We start from the raw sequence: 15,396 nt of genomic DNA on the forward strand, positions 1-15,396 counted from the left end.
TGGGGCACTACTCTCCCCCCCACCGACGCCAATGGGGCACTACTCTCCCCCCCCACCGACGCCAATGGGGCACTACTCTCCCCCCCACCGACGCCAATGGGGCACTACTCTCCCCCCCACCGACGCCAATGGGGCACTACTCTCCCCCCCACCGACGCCAATGGGGCACTACTCTCCCCCCCACCGACGCCAATGGGGCACTACTCTCCCCCCACCGACGCAATGGGGCACTACTCTCCCCCCCACCGACGCCAATGGGGCACTACTCTCCCCCCACCGACGCCAATGGGGCACTACTCTCGCCCCACTGATGCCGCCAATGGGGCACTACTCTCGCCCCACTGATGCCGCCAATGGGGCACTACTCTCGCCCCCCCACTGACGCCAATGGGGCACTCTTCCCCCCCCCCCCCGACGCCAACAATGGGGCACTCCCCCCCCACTGATGCCAACAATGGGGCACTCCCCCCCCACTGATGCCAACAATGGGGCACTCTCCCCCTCCCCCCCACTGATGCCAACAATGGGGCACTCTCCCCCCCCCACTGATGCCAACAATGGGGCACTCTCCCCCTCCCCCCCACTGATGCCAACAATGGGGCACTCTCCCCCCCCCCCACTGATGCCAACAATGGGGCACTCTCCCCCCCCCCCCCCACTGATGCCAACAATGGGGCACTCTCCCCCCCCCCCCACTGATGCCAACAATGGGGCACTCTCCCCCCCCCCCCCCACTGATGCCAACAATGGGGCACTCTCCCCCCCCCCCCCCACTGATGCCTGACTCCAACAATAGGGCACTCTTTCCCACACTGACGCCAACGATGGGTCACTACTCCTCCAATTGACTCCATCCATGAGGCATAATTCCTGCAACTGAAACCAACAAATGGGGCATTATTCCTACAACTAATACTAAAGATGGGGCACTATTTAACCCCACTGCTGCCAGGACATGTTCTACACTCACTGGCCACCCTGTGTGAAGAACAGTAAACTGGTCCTTTGTTTAGGCATTTGGGACCCCTGGTCTAGGGAACCCCAGTTGGCAATTACAAGCCCTTTCAGACAGGGGAGGCATTTATGAACACATTTACAACCAGTCAGAAAATATCAGAAACCGATTGAGGATTGTGGGCCTCTGTCCATAGAAGAGGACAATCCTACCACCACCGGTCAGCTTGGTGGTACAAGGGATAGATCTTCCGACGTATGGCCGGCACTCTGGTCTACATAACACATATTCCCCCGTCTACAATTCTCTGTAAAGCAGCAACTGATAAATTGGTGCCAAACCAAAATACCGCATTGTATAAGAAGCCGCTCAGCGGCGGCGGTCACAATGCCTTTCCTGTCCTCTTCCATCAGAAGGGTCGGGGCCACCAGACACGTGTGAAAAGGTCTGATAAATGGAGCCCATTAGGAGATCTGCCGGCAGAAGCCTGGAAGACAGAAGCCATGCTGAGCAATAACAAACTCGGCTTTACCTTTCCCGGGTGATAATAGGGTCTCCTGCCAATCAAACCCCGCGTCCTCCAGGGGGGGGGGGAAGGAGACCGTTTCAAGTTATTCTGGTATCTGGCGCGCTCGGCGTGAGCACAACACGGCTTTATCACGTCTATTCCTTGGGGAGGGGGAACTTTTTGTGGCTCTGATGCTTAGAGAGTCAACGACTTCATTACACCGGGAGACTCACCGGGAGACTCACCGGGAGACCGCTAAATTCCAAGACTCTTCAGACGCTTATCAAGGGGTCTTTCCTGATAACGGGAGGATATTTTTCCGCATGCTACAAGCTCATTTCATCTTGGGAGCCGGACAAACCACACGCCAACGTGATTATCCCCGAGCAACGCCGAAACCGGATTCACTGGTGAATGAATGAATGAAATACTTATATAGCGCACAATGCGAACTGAATCGCCTCTAGGTAGCCAAAGCCATACCATGCCGATCCAGTTTAGCCGAATGGGAGAACATGAACATATAAACCTATCCCTTAATGGCGGGCTGGGCAGATTCAAGGAGCCAGGCAGCCAATGCCCTCGCCTACCAGGCACTTCCCCCCCCCCCCCCCCTCATTGTACCCATATCACCATATTGTTATCATTCTTTTCCCCACAAATAGAGCTTTCTTTTGGGGGTATTTATTCACTACTAGGCTTTTTTATTTTATGCTAAACGAAAAAAAAAGGCATAAAAAGCCGGAAAAGAACAAAAGTATTGTTCATAGTTTGTAATAATTTTTTTTTTTTTGCAAACAGGTCATTTTTCACCTTCACTGATGGGCTCTGATGATGTGGCACCGATGGGCTCTGATGAGCCTGCACTGATGAGGTGGCACCGATAGTTGGAACTGATGGGGTCAGATAAGGCTGCACTGATGGGCATGGATAGTTGGAACTGATGGGCTCTGATGAGCCTGCACTGATGAGGTGGCACCGATAGTTGGAACTGATGGGGTCAGATAAGGCTGCACTGATGGGCATGGATAGTTGGAACTGATGGGCTCTGATGACGCGGCACTGATAGTTGGAACTGATGGGGTTCGGATAAGGCTGCACTGATAGTTGGAATTGATGGGCTCTGATGGCGTGGCACTGATAGTTGGAACCAATGGGGTTGGATAAGGCTGCACTGATATGCACTGATGGGGTGGCACTAATGGGCAATGATAGTTGGAACTGATAGGTTTTTATGAGCCTGCACTGATGGGCACCGATAGTTGGAACTGATGGGCTCTGATGAAGCGGGACTAATGGGCACTGATGGGTTTTGATGGCACGGTACTGATGAGGAGCCACTGATAGTTGGAACTGATGGGGTCAGATAAGGCTGCACTGATGGGCACTGATAGTTGGAACTGATGGGCTCTGATGAGGCGGTACTAATGGGCACTGATGGGTTTTGATGGCACGGTACTGATGGGCACTGATAGTTGGAACTGATGGGGTCTGATGAGCCTGCACTGATGGGCACCGATAGTTGGAACTGATGGGGTCGGATGAGGCTGCACTGATGGGCACTGATAGTTGGAACTGATGGGCTCTGATGAGGCTGCACTGATGGGCACTGATAGTTGGAACTGATGGGCTCTGATGAGACTGCACTGATGGGCAATGATGGGCACCGATGGGCACTGACCATCAGTGTAGATGTCCGTTTCACACCAGCCGGTTATCGGCTCTCTTCTCCACTCTTCACGCTGTCAGCGTGAAGAAAGGAATGCCAATAACAGGCTCGTGATTACATCGTGATCATCTGTGATTGGATACAGCTGATCACATGGTAGAGGGCTGCTGTGATTGGACCTTTACCCTTGGATCTGTTATGAGCTGAGTCCAAAGGATTCAGCGATCACAGAGTGTGCCGCACAGTAAGCCTGCGCTGTAGCCATCTTTCGGCTCTGGCGTGGGGGGGCGGTGAAGTGGTTAACCTGTTCCCACCCATAGTACATTTAGACACCTTTCACACGGAATGCGCTTTTCAGGCAAATTTAGTGCTAACAATAGCGCCTGTAAAGCGCCTCTCAAGCCTCCCCAGTATGAAAGCCCGAGTGCTACACCTCTCCTAAACCGCCCGCCATTGAAAAAAAAAAAAAAAGAAATGGTCAGCTCTCCCAAAGTGCCCGCAAAGCGCTCTCCGGCAGTGGCGCTTTGCGGGCGGTTTTAACCTTTTCCTTGGTCGAAAAGCGCCGCTATAACAGCGGTAAAGCATCGCTCGAATTAGCGCCAACAGTGTGAAAGGGCTCTAACTGCGTGCAAGGGGGAGGCACATGTGCGTAATCCAGCCCTGTTCCGGGTTGGGGGCATGCACGCTTGCCTCCTGCTTATCTATGCCGTCACTGGCTACAGCAGGTCCCCCACCCAATGACTTATGGCTGAGACCTGCTGATTAGCTGTAGCCAATCACATCGCAAAGTCCTGTGTTTACAAAACACACAGGGCTCTGTACACAGACCAGCATTCTGGCTGTTTCTTCTCCCTGAAAAAGCACACGATTTTGCACACATTCACGACATGCATAGGATGTCCACCTAGCCTTATGGCTTCTACGCACTATAAGAAAATTGGCAAACAAACATTCTTTCGTCTGAGGAACGATTGCGCGATTTTCTTCTTTCGACAGGTGATTTCGGCCTTCCGAGCTAAAATTTCCGAAAGGGACAATCTCCAAAAAAAATAAAATCTCTCGTACCAGAACAAAAACGATTTTCGTTATAAACGTGTCCAGTTTTTCGTACGAGAAAAAAAAAAAAAGTCAGAAAACGAAAAACACTGCACATGATCAGAAGCAACAAAAAAAAAAAAAAAAATCCTTTGTCGTACGAAAATTTCTGTACATTATTTGCTTCCACCATTTCAGACTTGCTGTGAAACGAAGAAAAAAAATTTAATAAAAATCGGACAATCGTAGAAAGAATTAGCGCTCTAAGGTAATGACTTCTCCCAAAACAGCTGTCTCCACAATCCCACAGGGTGCTGCTGGATCTGTTTGCAACAGGAATTGAAGTAGAAAAGATGTAGCTGGATAGCCGCACTCCGAATTATTCAACTTTATTTCAAAAATGTAATTAAAATCATAGCATCTAGGCTGGTAAACAGACTAACTGCACAGCCGCTGACATGTTTCCCACCGAACACAGTGCTTAGTCATAGCTAACGAGCAGAATATACATACAGAGCTATATACACACTTAATTAGATTTTTGAAATAAAGTTGAATAATTCGGAGTGCGGCTATCCAGCTACATCTTTTCTACTTAAGGTTCTTCAATAGCTAATAATAATTCTGGTGCACCAAACCACATGGTTCCACAGCACCCTGTGGTTCCACAGGACCACGGTTTTGGAAAGGGGGTCAAGGGACTGCTTTGCCGTGTAGGGCAGCCCATTGAAAAAATGGGCTGCCCTACGCACGACAGACGGAAACGCGCCGCACTTGTTCAGGTGTGAACGAAGCCTAATAAAGCCTTGACAACATTATGGAGCTCTGGGGACTTTTTAGCGGGAACAGGAATTGGATCCCAATTTAGGATTTCGGCACCTTGGTTTACAAGGCGCTATAAAATCTGTAGAAATGGTGTCGAAAATTGACTACACCTCCTCCAGAAAATAAAAAGCTCTTAAAAAAAAAAAAAAACCTCACATGAAAAGATTCTACAAATAGTAACACCCTCCGCGAGGGGGCCTCCATTAATAAAAATCGATGCTCCCATTGATCCCCCAGCTGGGATCCGTTAAATCGATGCGACCTGACATTACAAATTTTGCTCTAATGAAAGCGATAAAGTAACGCTCACATGACGGGAATTTTAGGAGCGGAGAAGTCGAATGTCACCTGTAAGGTTATCAGCCGTATATACGAATACAAAAACGCGGTTTCTTTATTCCCTCCAACCCCAGCAATTATCTCAATCCATCCCCGTTAATCCGCCCAAGTGCAAGGCCAGCCATCCTCCCACGTCCAACTGGGGGGATTTGGCTTTTGCTCTCTTGTTAAAATTACACACCCGTTGCCGGGTAGGGAACGATCGCCCCCCTTCGATGAGAGAGACAGAGAGAGATTGTGGGAAGGGAATCAATCAGTATTTGTAGCATCACGTGTAGCCGGCTTCACACCAACCTCCGCCGGCTGCCCTGTGCGCATACATATTTCATAGTGTTAGTCTAAGGTGCACCTTACGGCTCAGCCATGTCCATATATTATGTATAATTGTGTGCGCGATAACCTCTTCGGTAGGCGCTCACGAGCCGACGAGAAACAGAAAAATCTCTCTCGCTTTTTTTTTTTTTTTTAAAGCCCTGAAAATCCAAGCAAAAATGAGACGTCCGCGGCGTGCTCCCGGGGAGGAAGCAGCGTGTGCAAAGAAAGAACGAATCCAAGAGACGATTTACTCTTGACACCATCGATCCCCTTCGGCTCCCTGCAGCTCTCTTATAACTAGCGTCCCAGAGCACGCCAAACACTTCTCAAATAGTCACTTAAGGAACCCCCGTTGAAAATTTTTCACAAATTTTTCTGTCAAAAAAAATAAAAATAAAGAAACTGACTTTTCCACTGGGCCGGCGGTTCCATGCCCAGGGGGGGGGGCACAGATTCCGAGGTTCGAGAGGCAGAGCTGCCATCAACCCACACAAAAGGCAAGACATCACCACGAATTAAGAATTTTTATTTCAGCGCAAACCAGAAGGACTCTGGACGTTCTGCCATTATAGTTCAATGGATGAGCAGAGGAAAAAAAAAAAGAAGGCCCGTGAAATCTCTCTATTAAATTCTCACCTTGGGCCGTAGTTAATCAGTGGTGATGCACAGCTGGGATTTCATCAAGCCCCCGAGAGCTTCAGTTCAATAATTAAACCATGACAGGATGGCCTAAATCAGCTTCCATGTTTTTTTTTTTTTTTGTCCTCCCATGAAACAGCGCCCTCGGGTACAATGACAGATCTTGGTGACCAAGACGCTAGATAAGAAGGCCAGCAGGATATTGGAACGGACACAACTGACTACATCAATCACCGAAGTCTGAAAATTTACGTAAGAGGTCAGATGGACATTCTACACCACAAAGCAAAAAATTTAACCCTAAATCATCAAAACCACAAAAAAAAAAACGGGGTTTTTGAAGAACGACACCAACTGAGAAGCAGCGTTTTCACATTTTATGACAGATAGCGGTGACCATCAAAGAGAAAGTCAATTAAATTAGAGAGCCAGAATGGACCCTACACCTCTGTCAATGAATGAAGTCTGAAAATGTAGGTAAGGAGGTGGTCAGCTGGACATTTTATACCATAGAACAAAATTTTTACCCTAAATCTAACCCTAAACTATCTCAATGAACTAAGTCTGAAAATTTACGTAAGAGTTGGTCAGTTGGACATTCTAAAACCACAAAACATTGAATCCTAGATCCACACCACAAAATAGGTGACACCAACCAGGGAGCAGCATTTTTTTCCATATTTAAATGGCAGATCTTGGTGACCTTAAGAAACGGTAAATAACAAGGCCAGCAGGATACCACAACTATCTCAATCAATGAAGACTAGAAATTTACATAAGGAGGGGGTCATATGGACATTCTAAAACCACAAAACAAAATTTAACCCTAGATCAGCCACACCACAAAAATGGGTTTTTGAAGAACGACACCAACTGAGAAGCAGCGTTTTCACATTTTATGACAGATACCGGTGATCATCAAAGAGCAAGTAAATTAAATTAGAGAGCCAGAATGGACCCTACACCTCTGTCAATGAATGAAGTCTGAAAATGTAGATAAGGAGGTGGTCAGCTGGACATTATATACCACAGAACACATTTTTTTACCCTAAATCAAATGCCACAAAAACAGGCGATACCAACTGCAAAGAGGCATTTTCACATTTGATGGCAGATATTGGTGAGAGGGGGCAAAATTTTGAGGGCCAGTAGGTCATTGGAAAACACGCCACAACTATCTCAATGAACTAAGTCTGAAAATTTACGTAAGAGTTGGTCAGTTGGACATTCTAAAACCACAAAACATTGAATCCTAGATCCACACCACAAAATAGGTGACACCAACCAGGGAGAAGCATTTTTTCATATTTAAATGGCAGATCTTGGTGACCTTAACAGACGGTAAATAAGAATGCCAGCAGGATACCACAACTATCTCAATCAATGAAGACTAAGAATTTACATAAAAAGGAGGAGGTCATATGGACATTCTAAAACCACAAAACAAAATTTCACTCTAAAATTGACACCAATTGGGGAGCGGCATTTTCACATTGAATGAAAATATTGGTGACCATCAAAGACTTTAAATAAGAAGGCCATCAGGATACCACAACTATCTCAATGAACTAAGTCTGAAAATTTACGTAAGAGTTGGTCAATTGGACATTCTAAAACCACAAAACATTGAATCCTAGATCCACACCACAAAATAGGTGACACCAACCAGGGAGCAGCATTTTTTTCATATTTAAATGGCAGATCTTGGTGACCTTAAGAGACGGTAAATAAGAAGGCCAGCAGGATACCACAACTATCTCAATCAATGAAGACTAAGAATTTACATAAAAAGGAGGAGGTCATATGGACATTCTAAAACCACAAAACAAAATTTCACTCTAAAATTGACACCACAAAAACAGTTGACACCAATTGAGGAGCGGCATTTTCACATTGAATGAAAATATTGGTGACCATCAAAAGACGGTAAATAAGAAGGCCAGCAGGAGACCACAACTACCTCATTGATGGAAGTCTGAAAATATTCATAGGAGGTGGTCAGATGGACATTCTAAAACAACAAAACAAAATTTAACCCTAGATCATCCACACCACAAAACAGGCGACACCAACCGAGAAGCAGCATTTTCACATTTAATGACACATATTGGCTACCATCAAAAGAGACCGTAAATAAGAAGGCCAGCAGGACACCACAACTATCTCAATGAATGAAGTCTAAAAATTTACATTAGAGAAGGTCAGATGGACATTCTAAACCACAAAACAAAATTACACCCTAAAGAATTCGGTTTTGAAGAACGTCACCAACCGAGACACATCTAAATGCCGGTTTTGCAAGGGTTAAACATTCTGATTCTCAAATCTCTTCTTTCAACAACTTGTCGCTGGTGTCATCGCAAGAACCACAAATTCCTCAGCCAACCGGTTTGGGCACGTAGTAAATTTATCAGGAATTTATAAAGCCTTTATCAAATACTGGGATAAAGGGAAAGGCGTGGATTAAAAAAAGCCGGATGAGAATAGATGTTCTCCCCAAGTACAGCCCCCGAAAAAAAGAGAGCCCCCCCACACCACAGCCCTTAGAAAAATCCTTTGTTGCCTCAGTCACGTAACCCTTGCACAGCCAAGGAAGATCGTGGTCACATTTTGAATTTGTCGTCGTAAGAAGCTCGCCAATGGAGCTACAATAGACGAGAAACAAGTTGAAGACGTCTTATAACAAGTCCCATGGGCGAGTGAGAACATGTGTGTGTGTGTGGGGGGGGGGGGGGGGGGGTAGGACTGTTGACATCCATCAGTTGACTATGTAAGGCCCAGGCTCTGCGGTTGCTAAACTCCCGATGATCACACGAAAACAAGGGATGATAGATGCCGCACAAAGAGGTCCAGATGTTCCGTGGGTTCCCAGCGCTCGCTGCACACCTGCCCCGCATTAAATCCTGATACCTAATTAATAAAAGCCGCGATTCCGACGTTCCCATCCTGGAGGGATCGTGATTTTTTTAGCTGCGTAACACCTCGCGGAAATTAAAACACGTTTTGGAGGACAGGAGCCGAATTCCAGAAACGATCAGGTGTGACAGGCGGCACCGCGGGTGTGTGGGCTGGCATGGGCTCGGGATAGGATTGTTTTCCCCGCTGATACGACGATTGTCCAAATTTGCCCACCTACGTCGGATCTCAATTCACCCACGTACTTGTTGATGGCTTCAGCATATTTGATGAAGAAAACAAGTCCAGCAATCTTTTCTTTTTTTTTTTTTTTTATCGGTAACAAACAATGCACACTCGGATAACGGTGAGAACCGGAGAGGACAATTACTATATCAGGTTTAAAAAAAAAAAAGAGACAAATGCGATTGGTCTTACAGTAGTCCCCAACCGATTTTTAGACCTAGATCTTCTGACCTTATCAGGATTTAAAAATTAATAATAAAAGCAACAAAAAAAAATTAAAATAAACATTGTACACCAGTCACACACAAACAACCAACGAAAGAGCAAAAATATCGCCCAGATTCCACGTTTCACGACACAATCACAAGATTGAGGGGAAAAAAACAGGAGAAATGCGATTGGTCCTACAGTAGTCCTCAACGATTCCATACCTAGAGATCTTCTGACCTGATTGTATCAGATAAAAAAAAAAAAAAATACATTCCACGCCAGTCACACAAAACGAGAGGAAAGACATCGCCCAATCAGAATCCACGTTTCACTATCCAAGCAGAAGACTGTAAAAGAAAGGAGAAACTCGACTGGTCCTACAGTAGGCCCCCAACGATTCCACACCTAAAAGTTCTTCTGACCTGATTGTATTAGATTAAAAAAATAAAAATAACACATACATTGTATCCAATTACACACAAAAACGAAAGCAAAGAAAACCGCCCAATCAGACTCCATGTTTCACTATCCCAACACAAGATTGAGAAAGAAAGGAGAAACTTGATTGGTCCTACGGTAGTTCCCCCCCCCAACGATTCCACACCTAGAGATCTTCTGACCTGACATGAAGGCACAAAGGACCAGGATTGGTCCAAACGTGAGCAGATTTGCCACACGTCACTTGTGAGGGCCCCCCCCCCCTCCCCGCCCCCCCACGAGGGGCAACGCGCTGGAATTTTATACATACCTGATCCGTCGTTCTCTGCAGGACGTCACTCCGGCACGACGACGACTAATGAATGATTGAACACACATCGCGGGTGTCGTAAGTGCTCATAACGTCGTACTGCGCAGTCACAGCGTACAGCCAGAGATTCGTCCCTCCACCATACCATCCCGGCATCTGTCACCGCTACCGTTAGGATTTACAACCCCAATCAAAATAATCAGCGTGGAAGCGCCGACGCGGCTCCTAGTACGGAGGCTTTTTCCACGCGCACACACACACAACCGCGATCGGCACAGTCAGGTGATCTGCACCACGCTTAGGGCCATGCACGCACAATCACAGATCGAAGACGCAAGTCGGAGGAATTCACATAGTCAGCTGTGAAGGTTAATCGGTGCCGGTGGAATCTGCGGACGACGGCGAGCAGCAACGCGGGAGGACCGCGGCAGGAAATCAAAGTCAAAGCAAAATTATTAAGAAAAAAAAAAAAAGATGAGTCGGAAATTGCGAGCGTTCCCCATATGCTGTGTGAAGCTGTAATTCAGTCACCACCTCTCACAGCATACGTGGGGGTTGTACGATACACGCTAAAGGGCCACACACCACCTCTCACAGCATACGTGGGGGTTGTACGATACACGCTAAAGGGCCACACACCACCCATCACAGCATACGTAGGGTTTGTACGATACACGCTAAAGCGCCACACACCACCCATCACAGCATACGTAGGAGTTGTACGATACACGCTAAAGGGCCACACACCACCTCTCACAGCATACGTGGGGGTTGTACGATACACACTAAAGGGCCACACACCACTCATCACAGCATACGTAGGGTTTGTACGATACACGCTAAAGCGCCACACACCACCCATCACAGCATACGTAGGAGTTGTACGATACACGCTAAAGGGCCACACACCACCCATCACAGCATACGTAGGGGGTTGTACGATACATGCTAAAGGGCCACACACCACCCATCACAGCATACGTAGGGTTGTACGATACACGCTAAAGGGCCACACACACCACAGCATACGTAGGGGTTGTATGATACACACTAAAGGGCCACACACCACCCATCACAGCATACGTAGGGGTTGTACGATACATGCTAAAGGGCAACACCACCCATCACAGCATACGTAGGGTTGTACGATACATGCTAAAGGGCCACACACCACCCATCACAACATACGTAGGGGTTGTACGATACACGCTAAAGGGCCACACACCACCCATCACAACATACATAGGGGTTGTACGATACACGCTAAAGGGCCACACACCACCCTTCACAGCATACATAGGGATTGTATGATACACGCTAAGGGTTCCCTTGGCAGTATACATAGGGGTTGTAGGATAAATGAAAGGGACCACACACCACTCTTCCCAGCATAGGTAGGGGTTGTATGATACATGCTAAGGGTTCCCTTGGCAGCATACGTAGGGACTGCATGATACACGTCAAGGGTTCCCTTGGCAGCATAAGTAGGGGTTGCATGATACATGCCAAGGGTTCCTTTGGCAGCATACGTAGAGGTTGTAAGATGCATGCTAAGGGACTACACACCACTCTTCCCAGCATACATTCGGGTTGTATGATACACAATAAGGGTTCTCTTGACAGCATACGTGGGGGTTGTATAATACACACTAAGGGTTTCCTTGTAAGCATACGTAGGGGTTGTATAATACACACTAAGGGATTTCTTGTAAGCATACGTAGGGGTTGTATGATACACAATAAGGGTTTCCTTGGAAGCATATGTAGGGGTTGTTCAATACATGCTAAAGTACCACACACCACTATTCTCATCATATGTAAGGGATGTAGGATACACGCTAAGGGGTTCCTTTGGCAGCATATGTAGGGGGTCGCACGATACATGCAAAGGAAGGAGGTAAGCAACCTAGATACACCAGGCCGATGTGGAACTACAAGTGCCATGAGGCTTTGCAAGACTGACAGCCACAGGCATGGCTTCCTGAGGCCAAAGCACGATGGGAATTGTAGCTTCCAAAGTTGCCCACTCCTGTACCAAGGGCTTACAAGCCACCTTTCACAGCACACGTAGAGCTTGTATGGAAATTTGTTCACAGCCAACACTTCACAGCATATATTGGGGTTGTATGTTACACGCGGAGGGTTCCCTTGGCAGCATACTAAGGATTAGCATGTGCCTTGGTGTACCAAGGAACTGTCCTCGGTGAAAATCGTTTCCTGTTGAAGAACCATCATTAAGGTTTGTAGGCACCATCATACCATTCCGCAGACACCCCACCGCCCCGGAGGGTTACACATGTGAAAAACGGATGAAGAAAAATAAATTCACCAGCAAGGAGAAAAACACCAACCCGCCGTGACCAGGAGAGCCACACGCGTGTCAATGTTAGAGCAAGACGGCACATACATGATACAATGAGATCTACACCTTCCCGGAGAGACATTGTAACAATCGGGACACACATGTGAATTCTGGACACACAAAACGGAGCAGGTCGGAGGCGGGGGGGGGGGGGGGGGCGCACAATGTGACAGAAGGCTGGAGGTGTCACTAGACGTCTGAGATAAATGTGGAGATGACTGCGGACCTCCACACACGGTATGGCTACATGTATGTGCCCAGAGGTCGGTGTATGGAGGAGGAAGCCGGAGGATAAAGACAAAGTAAGTAGATCTTGTCACAAAGTGGCCATCGGGACGCCGAGCACACTGCAGTATAGATCAGATCTGACACCAATCCGCTTCCTATTCATTCATCTGCCCCCCCCCCCCCCCCAACCTGCCCAACAAGGGTCCATTAACTGCTTGCCTGCCACCAACTCCGAGAGTGTGGGATGGATTTACAGAGACTGTCAAATGGAAGAGCCCGAGACGTCCTTGTGATCCTCCGTACCCCCAACACAAAGATCCTCCGCAGTCCGCAGCAAGAGAGGGCAGCATCTTCACTGTAGCCTCTGCCTGCTACTTCCCACTCCATCCCACCACCGAGGACTGCAGCATCACCGGGAGGACCACGGGATGACAGAACCACCAAACACTGGAGAACCCCCCCCCCCCCCCCCAACACACAAACACCGGGAGGACCACGGGATGACGGAACCAAAACACTGGAGAACCCCCTCTATGATGAAAACACCCCCAATACACAAAACACTAGGAGGACCATGGGACAATAGAAACCCCAACACCAGGAGGACCCCCATTCCCATATCACGAAACCATGGGATGGGACCCCCCCCCCCATTCCCATATGATGGACCATGGGATGACAGAGACCTCAAACACACAGAAACACTGTTAAGGAGCAGGGGGCGATAGAACGCCCAACTCCAAAAGACCCCCCCCCCCCCAATATGATGAAACTCGCCCAAAAAAAAAAAAAAAACATCAGGAGGACCATGGGACAATGAGACCCTTAACAAACACTTTGAGGACACGAACGATAAAAACCCCCTTACACACAAACACCAGCAGGACCATCAAATAATGGAACCCCCAAGAGGACCATCAAATAATGGAACCCCCAAGAGGACCATCAAATAATGGAACCCCCAAGAGGACCATCAAATAATGGAACCCCCATGAGGACCATCAATAATGGAACCCCCAACAGAAACACTGGGGAGGACCATCAAATAATGGAACCCCCAAGAGGACCATCAATAATGGAACCCCCAACAGAAACACCAGAAGAACCATCAAATAATGGAAGCCCCGAATAGAAACACCGGGAGAACCATCAAATAATGGAACCCCCGAATAGAAACACCGGGAGAACCATCAAATAATGGAACCCCCCCAACAGAAACACCAGGAGAACCCCCCATACGACAAAACCTCCCAAAACACAAACACCAGGGGGACCCCCAAACAGAACCCTCAACACAAGACATATTCATGTGTATATATCTTCATCACTGAGAGACCCCCCCAGTACACGTATAACCCCTCAGTTCGGAAAGCCCCCAATATATGTACACCCCCACATCACACCACTCGGGATGCCTACACCCCTTCATTACTGAGCAGACATACCTATATGAACACCCCCACAATAGTGAGATCCCAGGTAGATGTATGTGCACCCCTCATTACTACGAGCCCCTCCAATATCCGTACACCCCCTCATTACTACGAGTCCCCCCAATATCCGTACACCCCCTCATTACTACGAGTCCCCCCAATATCCGTACACCCCCTCATTACTACGAGTCCCCCCAATATCCGTACACCCCCTCATTACTACGAGCCCCCAGGAGATAGATGTACAACCCCGATGACTGAGAGCCCCCCAATAGATTCTTCCTGAACATGTGCACCCCCAACTATACATGTGCACCCCCAAATCTATATGATCCTGAGTGTGCACCCCCAACTATGCAATCCACAGGGAGTGTGCACCCCACTAATACTACCCCCCCCTCCCCCAATACTGGGGTATTACAAACACTTATCAGATGCACCCCAAATCCATGCATCCTCCTCCTGCCTGTGCACCCCCCAAATAGCACCCCTCCCCTCCCCCACACTCACTGGTAGTTGGAGGAGTTCCAGTGCACGGCGTGCCGGTTGGCGGAGGTCCCGGGGAGGAGGGAGGAGAGGAGAGGAATGAGCAGAGAGATCAGAGCCATCCTGCACCGAGCATCGCACTGCCACACACTCCGCGGGAGCGCGCTGCTCGCTCCCCACAGCTCCGCCCCCACTCCCAGCTACGGCCCGCCCACTCCCAGAGAGAGAGAGAGGAGGGGAGGAGGGAGCGCGCATCTGACAGGAGGAGGACCGGTGAGCGCGCACAGCCCATCACCCCTCATCTTCTCCCCCCCATCACCTCACTCATCTACCCCCCAAATATTACCCCTACTCATCTACCCCACCCCCCAATTACCCTTACTAATCTACAGCCCCCATTATTACCCTTACTAATCTACCCCCATTATTACCCTTACTAATCTACCCCCCATTATTACCCTTACTAATCTACCCCCCATTATTACCCCTACTAATCTACCCCC

At 48.2% G+C, this 15,396-nt stretch overlaps 1 protein-coding gene across 1 annotated transcript in view; it reads right to left on the reverse strand.

The window, feature by feature from the left end:
• Positions 1-15,071, reverse strand: part of LOC143942509 (ephrin-A3-like) — a 147,280-nt gene extending 132,209 nt beyond the window's left edge. The window contains exon 1 of the mRNA XM_077463822.1: positions 14,918-15,071. Within this exon, the coding sequence (XP_077319948.1) occupies positions 14,918-15,015 (98 nt within the window). The 5' untranslated portion in view covers positions 15,016-15,071. The remainder of the gene's footprint in view (positions 1-14,917) is intronic.
• Positions 15,072-15,396: the final 325 nt, after the last annotated feature.

The sequence above is a fragment of the Lithobates pipiens genome, unplaced genomic scaffold (genome assembly GCF_037356315.1).
Source record: "Lithobates pipiens isolate NorthernLeopardFrog02 unplaced genomic scaffold, aLitPip1_a1.2 Scaffold_30, whole genome shotgun sequence".
NCBI lineage: Eukaryota > Metazoa > Chordata > Amphibia > Anura > Ranidae > Lithobates > Lithobates pipiens.